General features: G+C 46.9%; 1 protein-coding gene across 1 annotated transcript; it reads right to left on the bottom strand.

Annotated features, from left to right (window-relative positions):
- Positions 1-4,900: 4,900 nt before the first annotated feature.
- Positions 4,901-6,856, bottom strand: LOC100279393 (uncharacterized). The gene has a single exon (NM_001152406.1). It carries the CDS (start codon positions 6,556-6,558, stop codon positions 5,923-5,925), a length of 636 nt encoding a protein of 211 aa, NP_001145878.1. The 5' UTR covers positions 6,559-6,856; the 3' UTR covers positions 4,901-5,922.
- Positions 6,857-11,525: the final 4,669 nt, after the last annotated feature.

Here is an 11,525-nt window from a genome sequence, read left to right as displayed (position 1 = left end):
TTGGAACTCCTGGAAGTCTCCTTCCACAGCTTCATCTTCTCCTGAGCAGTGGTTGCAATGCTGACAACCTGGGGATGGGAGGGGGGTTTGGTGTGTAGAGCAAGGGTGAGTACACATCAACATACTCAACAAGTATCCTATTTGGCTGTGGTGGACTAGCTTTATGTGGGGATAAGTCAAGCAGTTGCTTTTAATTGGTCAGATTATTATTTACTAATAGAAAGCCAGGTTTTAGCATTAACCCAAGTTATTAGCCCGATGTACCCTTTCCAAACGGAAAGAATACCACTTACCAGCACCATAGTCATAACCAAAACCATCGATCTCATAGCCACCTGTACCATAATGTCTCTGATCAAGTACCACTAATCACTGGAGCTCCCTTGGCCGCTCATAACCACGAGCACGACTGATATATCAGTTTTCAAACACTCTGCAGAGGTTGTGCACTTTACCCATAAGTCGTGATTCCCTTTCTGCCCGGAGATCATGACTCTCCATTAATCACTACCAAGTTAACCCAGCAGGGCATCACTACGTAGCCTTTACAAAGATTCCCCGGGGCTGTAGCCACCCATTAGGTTTCCTAAATGCACCGCACTCCTCCCCAAGGGGCGAACCCAAACTTGGCAGAGCGAGCCGCATACACCGAGCCCCATTGACGGCACAACGGCTAAGTGATCTACACCCCGGATCCTCTAATTATTCAGCTAAGGGCACCCCATTCCACCCTCATGGTTGCACTGTTTTCCCGGGCGGTCATCCATATAATAGGTCCTTACAGAGAGGCACTCGAGAAATCGCTCGAGCCCCCTTAAGGCCACAAGTACAACATCATAATAAGAGAAGGGAAAACAGCGTATCATAGATAATCTCATCATGTTCATTGATTAGAGTTTGAGCAATAGCATAAAGCTAAACAATAATAATCCAACCCGAATAGGTAAACAAGGATATGGATAACCAAAGCTAGTCAATCCTTAGGCATAAATGTGTAAAGCGAGAGGTGAATTAAAGAATGAATAGGACAGAGATAGGTCAAGGGACACTTGCCTCCACCAACTGACTGCTGTTCAGGGGCTTCTCCTGCGAGTTCTTCGGGTTCTCCGACCGGATCGTTCTCTATGCGAGCGCAAACACACATACATCCACATATTTAATACAAAAGAACAGTACACCATACAATAGAATGCAGTAAGTAAACAGACGTTCCACGCGGGCTCGCAGTTACAGTTAAGAGAAAAAGAGAACAAGACAGTCGAGAAACGGTCACGTTACATGATTATAAATTAACCACTCGCTTAATGGAAGGAAATTTAATGTAGACACTATGTCTAGCGTAAAGTAAAGTCATGTTTCATGTCTAATCATTATAAGCAGGTGAAGATAAATAAAAAGGATTGTCGCGCGGCGAGACGCGCGACATAGCACTCTAAAACAAATTAAGAAGTTAACGACTCGTCGCGCGACCCAGCACGCAACGAGACACTTCACATTAGTTATGAAGAGACGTTAAGCGTCGCGCGACGAAACGCACGACAGCATACGTCGACTAAACTGAGTCTAAAGTGGAACGTCGCGTGAATACGCGCACGACGTTACACCTTAAACAACCTGAAATTAAAATGGATCGTCGCGCGGCGAAGCGCGCGACGCAGCACGCTAACTAACGGAATTTGACATTAACTACCAACCAAAAATAATCACCACGAGCGCGGGTTGCGCACGCGGGAACGCGCTAGCGGCAAACGGGGATCGCGAGGCCACGCCGAGGGCCAGGACGACGCACGCAGGGGGTCGAGGCCGCACCGGGGCAGGGGCCGCGCCGGGGGCCGAAGGCCGCGCCGGGGGCCACGCCAGGCGAGCAGGGGGCGGGCGGGATCGCCGCCGCGGGCAGGGGCGAGGGGTGCCGCCGCGGGTCGGGGGAGGGGGCAGCCGCCGCGGGCAGGGGGAAGCGGGCGCCGCCGCGCGGGGCCGGGCAGGGGGCGGGCGAGCGCCGCCGCGCGGGGCCGGGCAGGGGCGGGGGGCGCCGCCGCGCGCAGGGGAGGGGCGGGGCCGTCCGCGCCGCCGGCGAGCGGGGAAGGGCAGGGGCGCGCGCGAGCAGGGGAAAGGGAGGGCACGCGCGGGGGAGGAAGAAGAGGAGGGAGAGGGAGAGAGAGAGGAGAAGGGGAGGGGAGCTCACCTCGGGGTCCAAAATCCGGTGATCGCCGTCTCCAATTCCTAGGGCACCACGGGGAGAGAGAGGTGGAAGAGGGAGAGGGGAGGTTGTTGCGCGGGAGATCCAAATGAGAGAGAGAGAGAGGAGGGGGCGCATGGGGGGGTGTGGGCGCCAGGGGCGCGCAGGGCCGGGCCGGACCGGGCCGGGCTGGGTTGGGCCGGGCCACTTCGCGGATCGAAAACCCACGACGTGCACGGACCACTAAACGGAATTAAATCGCGAATCGAAATCCGGAACGGAACGAGACGAACACTCAACATCAGACAAAGAAATGTGCTTCGGCATGATGCAACACCCATGACACTTAGGTTTTGGTTTATACATGACACGGACACCTGTCGCTATACTGGTTTGAAATTGGGAAGAAGGAGCAAAACGGGGAAAGAGAAAAGAGAGTAACGCCCGAATTTGGTGAGAGAAAAGAAGAAAAATTCTACCCCCAAATTCAGGGCGTTACACATCCCTAGCAAATTTCAATTTATCAAAATCAACCTTGCAAGTCTTAAGTTGGGCATTAATACTTGCCACCTCATTATTTAATTTAGTAATAGAAGCAAGATGTTCATTGCAGGCATCAACATCAAAATCCTTACATCTATTACAAATAACAATATGCTCTAACCATGAACTAGTTTTGTTAACTTCCTCTAGATTAACTTTTAATTCATCATTTAACTTCTTTAAACTAGAGACAGATTCATGGTAAACAGATAACTCAGAAGATAGTATTTCATTTCTCTTAATTTCTAAAGCAAGAGATTTTTGAACACTAACAAACTTGTCATGTTCCTCATATAATATATCCTCTTGCTTTTCTAGCAATCTATCCTTTTCATTTAGAGCATCAATTAATTCATTAATTTTGTCTGCCTTTGCTATATCTAGTCCTTTAAACAAGTCAGTGTAATCTACTTCATCATCGGAAGAATCCTCATCACTAGAAGAAGAGTACTTAGGGGAATCTCGAATACGTACCTTCTTCTCCTTAGCCATGAGGCAAGTATGGCGTTCGTTGGGGAAGAGCGAAGACTTGTCGAAGGCCGAGGCAGCCAATCCTTCATCGTCGGAGTCGGATGAAGAGCAGTCAGAATCCCATTCCTTTCCAAGGTGCGCCTCGCCCTTCGCCTTCTTGTAGTTCTTCTTTTTCTCCCTCTTCCCGTGCTTTTCTTGTCCCTAGTCATTATCATTATCGGGGCACTGTGCTATGAAATGACCAGTCTTACCGCATTTGAAGCAGGAGCGCTTTCCCCTTGTTTTATTCTTGTTGGGGTATTCCTTGCATCCTTTCAAGGTGGTTTTGAAGCGCTTGATGATGAGTGCCATTTCGTCCTCATTGAGCCCGGCAGCCTCCACTTGTGCTACCTTGCTCGGTAGTGTCTCCCTGCTGCTTGTTGCTTTGAGAGCAATGGGCTGAGGCTTGTAGATGGGTAGTGGACCATTTAGTGCATCGTCCACATATCACGCCTCCTTCACCATCATGCGCCTGCTCACAAATTTTCCAAGGATCTTATCGGGCGTCATCTTGGTGTACCTGGGGTTTTCACGAATAAGATTGACAAGATGGGGGTCAATTATAGTGAATGACCTTAGCATGAGTCGGACGACATCATGATCCGTCCATCTTGTGCTTCCATAGCTTCAGATCTTTTTGACCAGAGTCTTGAGCCTGTTGAAGGTCTGAGTTGGCTCCTCTCCCTTGATCATTGCGAACCTCTCTAGCTCACCTTCCACTAGTTCCATCTTTGTGATCATAGTGTCGTCGTTTCTCTCATGAGATATCTTGAGGGTGTCCCAGATTTGCTTAGCGTTGTCCAAGCCACTCACTTTATTATATTCATCCCTGCAAAGTGAAGCTAGCAAGACAGTAGTGGCTTGGGCATTCTTATGAATTTGTTCATTAATGATCACAGGATTATCAGTGCTATCGAAATGCATCCCATTTTCTACAATTTCCCATATGCTAGGATGGAGAGAAAATAAATGACTACGCATTTTATGACTCCAAAATGAATAGTCCTCTCCATCAAAGTGTGGAGGTTTTTCGAGGGGAATTGAAAGTAGATGCACATTTGAATTATAGGGAATGCGAGAGTAATCAAAAGAATAGTTTTGATTAAACATCTTTTTCTTGGACGAGGAGTCTTCGTCGTCGTCGTCCCTTGGTGAAGAAGAAGATGCATCGCTGTCATAATAGATGATCTTCTTGATGCGTCTCTTCTTCTTCCCGTCCCTCTTTTTGTGACTCGAGCCTGAGTCAGTGGGCTTGTCATCTCTTGGCTCGTTGAAGAGGGACTCCTTCTCCTTGTCGTTGACCACCATCCCCTTTCCCTTAGGATCCATCTTTTTGGGCGGTTAGTCCCTTAGATGAAGAGTACGGCTTTCATACCAATTGAGAGCACCCAGAAGGGAGGGGGGGGTGAATAGGTGATCCTGTAAAATCAAACACTAAATAGCCACAGACTTGATTATTAAGGTGTTAGTTAAATCAAGTGGCTATGGAACACGCTCGTGCGAACAAAACAATCACAAGAAGCAACACACGAGACATGCGATTTTTATCTCGTGGTTCAGCCAAGTAACACTTTCCTACTTCCACGTTGTGGCGTCCCAATGGACGAGGGTTGCACTCAACCCCTTTCAAGCGATCCAATGATCAACTTGAATACCACGGCTTTCTTCCTTATAGGCTTTCTCCCGTTTGCGAGGAATCTTCACAATTTGGAGCCTCTCGCCCTTACAATGATGATCACAAAAGAAACACAGAAGTAAGGGAGGAGAGCAACACACACAAGACTCAAATACGCAGCACAACCACGCACACAAGTGAAGACTTGAGCTCAAAGAACAACACAGGGAGTTCACAACTCGAATGGAGCTCAAATCACTAACACAACGAAGCAAATGCGTGGGAGCGGAGTCTGGATGCCTTAGTATGCTTAGAGAATGCTTGGTCTTCTCCTCCATGCGCCTAGGGGGTCTCTTTTATAGCCCTAAGGTAGCTAGGAGCCGTTGGAGACCAACTTGGAAGGCAATTCCTTCCTTCTGTCGAGTGGTGCACCGGACAGTCCGGTGCACCACCGAACAACTACTGTTCAGGTCCAGTGCGCAATCTCCTTCCATATCGGGCGCATCCGACCGTTGCTCCTCGGGGCTGGTTGGCGCACCGGACATTGTCCGGTGCACACCGGATAGTCCGGTGATTATAGCTACATCGCCTTTTCCGTTTCCCGAGAGCAACCGGTTCACCATCGACCAGCCTAGCGCACCAGACACTGTCCGGTGCGCCACCGGACAGTCCAGTGTGCTAGGCCCAAGTAGGTGTTGGCTGTACGCAGCCAACTCTTTTCCAATTCGTTTCTTCTCTTCTCGACATTGTTTCTAGTCACTTAGATAAACATGTTAGTACTAAAAAACAATGTACTAAGTCTAGAAACATACCTTGTACCTTGATTTTCACTTTTCACACATTTAGCACATGAGGACTCAATTAACATGTGTTGGGCATTTAATCACCAAAATACTTATAGAAATTGCTCAAGGGCACATTTCCATTTCACTACTACTATGACAAGGCATCGCTTTTCCAAATAAATAACTATCGACACACACCATAATTACTTCGGAGGTAAAATAAATAGAATATAAACGACGAGTCCTTACCGCTTCCAAATAAACTTGAAAATCCCCACAATCGGCTACAATTATCAGATTAGACGTTCCATCGAACATTTGGCGAGCTGGATATCGACGACGTTGGGGTTCTGCGACAAGACAAGGTCGAGCACATAGGGCGACCAACGCACGCGGTGATTTTCGGGTAAACACGCAGGGGATATCCATCGACGACGACTCACTGGATCGACGAGCAACGGTTCCAACCAGCAGCGCCGACACATGAAACGCCTGCAGGAAGCCCCCGCTGCCACAAACGCCACCAGGTGGATCCCCATCCAACCTAGGCGAGCAGGGAGAGCGGAGAAAGGCGGAACTCGGCAAGTTGCGGCTGAGGAGAGCACCATGGACGAGACGGAAAATCCGAGCACAGGGGTGAGCTCAGGGAGATAGGCGGATCGACATAGTGGAGCAGGGCGCGCAGCGAGCTGGAGCGCCGCGATGGGGTGAGGTGGATCACGGCCAGCGCGCGTCCACCAAAGGAACTCGCGCGCACAGGAGCTCCGCGGCTGGGAACGGATAGAGGGAGCTAGGCTGCGGCGGGGAAGCTCCACGGCTGGAGGTTGAGGATGAGGGAGAGAAGAGGAGAGAGGGTGCCGAGGGAGCTTGAGGCCGGGCCTAGAGAACGGCGGCGCAGAGGAGCAGAGGTGAGGACCGCCGGGCGCCATGGGAGGGGCCGAAGCGCAATCCGATGGAGGAACAAGGGCTGGCAGCCATCCATGGGGAGCAGGCGCACACGAGGAAGATGAGCAGGGGCGCGACCAGCCATGGAAGTAGGGGCAACGCCGACGAGCTCGCAGCAGGGACCGAGCAGAGGCAGCAGACGCGCGCACAGAAGAGTTTGGCTGGGCACGGTGAGCTCCAGGGCGCACGTGCTATGGAGACCAGGGGGAAGGGCTCGACTGGGAGTTGGGGCTGGGCGCCGAGCTCACGGCGGGGGAGGGCGTGCCATGGAGGGAGCAGGAGATGGCCGCACTGAGGGGAGAGAGATGGAGCAAGCGCCAGGAAGCTACGCGCGTAGATAAAGGAGCAGGGGCAGCGGTAGGGCTGGACGAAATGCTCGTAGCTCGCTGGCTCGCTCGGTTCATGGTCAGCTCGGCTCGGCTCGGATCGGCTCGTTTGAATTTTTTCACGAGCTGAGCTGACATTCTAGCTCGGTTCGTTAACGAGCCAGCTCGGTTCGTTAACGAGCCAGCTCGCGAGCTAAACGAGCTAGCATATTTCAGCAAAACGAAACTATATGCATATCATTTACAGAATATTTGATGAACATGTTATATATATGTGAGGTGTATATGGCCTATAAATTAAACTAATGATTAATGAACTATGTCTATGTGTTAATTTGGTCTATGCAAATATAATTATGGGTTAACTGATTAACATGTATGTGAATTGTGAATTAATGAGTGATGAATTATGCTAATTTGGTGTTATATTGACGTGGTTTGTGAAACTATGAGTATAATTACTATTTTCTATTGTTAAATTAGTTTGAAATTAACTTAAAAATAATTATTATGTATATTTTATTTATTTCTGCTCTGGCTCGCGAGCTAAACGAGCCAGCTCGAGCTCGTAAACGAGCCGAGCCGAGCTGACTCTGTGGCTCGTTACCTAAACGAGCCGAGCCGAGCTGGCTCGTTAGCTTAACGAGCCAGCTCGAACTCGGACGAGCCGAGCCGAGCTGGCTCGTTATCCACCCCTAGGCAGCGGCTGTAGAGAAAGATCAGGGGTAGGGGCGGCAGGAGGATATGGATTAGGAGTTATTTTCTTCCTTTTTTTAATTATTCGATAATCGTTTCTCCGATGTATCTTTAGCACAATAATTATTTCCGATTTGAATCTCATAGCCATGATTTATCGTGATCAGAATTTATAATGCAACATTTTTAAACAATCCGTGTTTGACTCAGCTTTACTCTCGAATTTTAAATTCATCACACATCAGCCTGAATTATTCCGACACGAGTCACGAAAACCTAATCTGAGTTCTAGGGTCATGATTTTAAATCGAAGCGAGAAGCAACAGATCGAATTAAACGGATTTCGGTTTCGATAATTTATTTTACGTGATTCGACTAAAATTAGCCGAAACCATATCTGCTAATGTATACCCGATTTCGTCGCCAAAACAGCGTGTTGAAGGATAAATTGGATCATAGCTTCACGCACGATTTCACTCGGACAATGCGCGATTCAGATTATTTTGCCCCGAATATTTTAGTCGTCAAGTTCAAATTAATTTGCCCGGGATAAAATCGTAAGAGTAGGTCGAGCTCCCGAATTCGTATTCGCATGAGCGATGAATTTTAAATAATCACCAGACGCACCGATTTTCGGAACAACGATGTTCTGAACATCATGAAAATTTAGGAAGAGCCCGGATATATAAAAAATAAAAACGATGTCGAACTCGTGACAGATGAAACAGATTAAGACAAAGAGACTGTTATGCACCGCTATCACGTGTTAAAGTCCGCACTCGTGGCCGAGCAGACAATAAACACCTGGGGTGTTACAACCCTCCCCCCTTAAAAGAATCTCGTCCCGAGATTCGGAATGAAAGACTTCTAAGAGTAGAGAAGCATGTAACCCTTATCCATATCAGCAATAATCATAAGGCAGTTCCAAGCAAAGGCGAGTGTCTGAGAAGGTTGTTTCTCTAGTGGACATAACATGTATCGCCTTAGGCTAATTTAGAAATGTCCACCAATAGAGATGATGTCTGCCAGAAGAACACATAAGGTTCCATGTGTGCAGTTTGCTTTTTCTGATGACACTGTACTATCTGAGTTTGTTGAGCGAGTGGCAAATACGCGATCTTACCCAAACAGAACCAGATGCAACCTCTTGGGTAAAACAAACAGAAAAAGGTTTACCAACAAGTGGTCATTGGAATTTCATAGCACATAAGATGAGTGTGGATGTCGAACAACATCACAGTTAACTCGTGTTAGCCAGAAAATCCAAGTCCCTAAAAATGATAGAGACTCGAAAAATCACTAGCGAAAAGATCTGTAAATGCTGACTTCGTGTCTAATCCATTTTATCAAGCACTAGGCATGGCTCGACTTGATCACACATGCTGGAAAAGCACACGTGAGGCGATCGAGGCATGACTAGAGCGATGATTAGGTGGTTATTAGTCGACTTAACTTGATTTTTGTAAGTACTTTCTTAGGATGGGTTGGACCAAAGTGAGTTTAGACAACTCGACAAAACGATCTCTAAACTTAGTCTTTGTTCATTAGGCAGTTACAAGTTAGTAAAACCAACTTGATGAACTACCATTAACACTTAGTAAGTCTTCTTATTATCCATCGCAATCCAATGGTCGAGAGCTCACTCCTGGTAACAAGAGTTCATGCACTCGAGTAGAAATCCATTCGGTAATGTTGTTCATCCGTTTCTTCATGCGAGATGAACTGACTTGGTTAGGGAATATATGGATTAAATAAGGGAGCGAATGAACAAACTCCTGCATCTCAGCAGCAGGGGAAACAGATCTCCATTTTGAGAGCTAATCGATTGTCTCTCGACACTAACAAAAGTTTCAAGGCTTCACCCTTACACAAAGGACGTAAAGGGAACTTGTATGTGTGAAGTCACCATCAAAGTCAAGGAAAAGAGACCACACACGAGAAGTGGTATGCCCGTTTGATCTAACATAGATGATAGATGTTGCTTGATCACTTCACAAACAACATTGAAATTGTTTCAAGGAAGAGATCTACAAAAGATAACATATTAGGGTAGTTCCATAATGGATCATGACCAGAGACCTTGATACCAGCATCCGACGAGTAGCACAACCCTGTGTGCGCATTCACAGGAGGCTCTCAGTTTCGTCGCGACACCATAAGTCATTAACCATGACACCATTGCCGAACAATACCAATAATGAATCCCACGTAGCAAAAACAGATTGTGCCAAGATAACACATTGATATAGTCTCATAATGGATTACAACTACTAACCATGATACCAGCGCGTGCTGAGCAACACAACCATGTGTGTACTTTCACAGGAGGCCCTTGGTCTAGTCATGGCACCATTGGTTTTAGTCATAACACCATTACCAGACATAACCAATAAGAAATCTCGAGCGACACCAATGGATTGGGCAAGGGTGACAATATACAAAGAGACTCTACCAGTCAAAATGATTACATGTAGAGAGCCAAATAGATCATGCCCCGATGAAATGAACAAGGCATGGCCATAACCTAAACTTGATGAAAGTAGTATGATGGGAGACTGTTATTTTAGCCCCAAGCATATTTGTCACACCCGGGCTTTAAGAAACAAAGCCAGGTGCATCTCATACATGCGCCAAAGAAGACAACATATACAATAACAGAGTGTATAGAGATAAATGTCACAATAAAATCAGAGTACTTAATACATAGCGGAAGTCTTATAAAAATAATAGATAAATATAACACGAACTAAGGATCATCCTTGGCGCAAGTCAACTGGGAAACGCCACCTAGATCGAATCGAACTCCTCGATACTTGGCTCCACTTGAACCACATGTTCTTCTCCTGTGGGGGGTGTGAGACAGCAAGGGTGAGCTCACACATGTTCATCGCTCAACAAGTTGTGGGGAATAATGTGGCATGAACTCACCAAAGGTGGGAGTTCATGTGATGTGTAAGGCTGATCAACAATAGGGGTTAAAGCTGAGCATTGCTTTTAATAAGTTGGTCAAAATTTTATTAGCAGTTACTAAGTATAAGTAGATACCAAACCATAATAAACATAATAGAACAAAATTAATAATAATCGCATGCAAATGCATATGACAAATTGAGTTTAGGTTCCATAATTTAATCATCAGAGTCCTGAGCTGCTCATGACGGTGAGCTCGGCTAGTATACCAGTTTTACACTCTGCAGAGGTTGTACCCTTTACCCACAAGTCGTGTATCCCATGTTGCCAGGGTTAGCTAGGCCCTTAGACACTACCGAGGTGAATGGCTAGGGATCCACTACGAGGCCTTTACAAAGTTCCACTAGCTTCTGAAAACCCGCTACAGTTTATGGGAAGAGCACTTGCAAGAATCTCCCATCTGACCGCCATCGCAGCAAAATCAACCCGAGAACCTCCTTGCATGCAATCCCCTACTGCCCTTGCCCCTTTCGGGTAAGGTAGTCTTCCACTAGCTTTCCTAGTTAGTTAGCCAAGGGCGTCCCATTAAACCCTTGTGGCGGCACGTGTTTCTCAAGTTAAGCTCCATGTTCCAATTAACATTAATGATCTTGACATGAACATAAATAGAATAACAAAAGAATTGGAACATGGATATAATAAAGTATTATCCCAAAACCATGTAAAGCAATAGCAAAACTACTCATGTGATTCAGGGGTAACAAGGTAAAGAGATAAACAATCTAGGGTGACCTATCGGGTCCCATCAAAATTAAGCCTATGCATGGTAAATGATTATAAAGAACATTGTTGGGTAACAAAAGTGGTCAAGGGCACAACTTGCCTTCAATGAGCTCCTGCTCAGCTACTTCTATCTGCTGGTCACCAGGATCCTCAGTCACAGGTTCTTCTACCCGCCATAATACAAACATACATAATATATAGAGAAAATTAACATCACACCAAACATGTAAACAAAA

Source organism: Zea mays, chromosome 7 (genome assembly GCF_902167145.1).
Source record: "Zea mays cultivar B73 chromosome 7, Zm-B73-REFERENCE-NAM-5.0, whole genome shotgun sequence".
Lineage (NCBI taxonomy): Eukaryota > Viridiplantae > Streptophyta > Magnoliopsida > Poales > Poaceae > Zea > Zea mays.
Note: the sequence above shows the minus strand (reverse complement) of the source record. Positions and strands in the feature narration are given on the sequence as shown.

Bases quoted from the DNA above. Each gene is read 5' to 3' on its own strand.
- LOC100279393 (NM_001152406.1), bottom strand. From the start codon at position 6,558: ATGGCGCCCGGCGGTCCTCACCTCTGCTCCTCTGCGCCGCCGTTCTCT.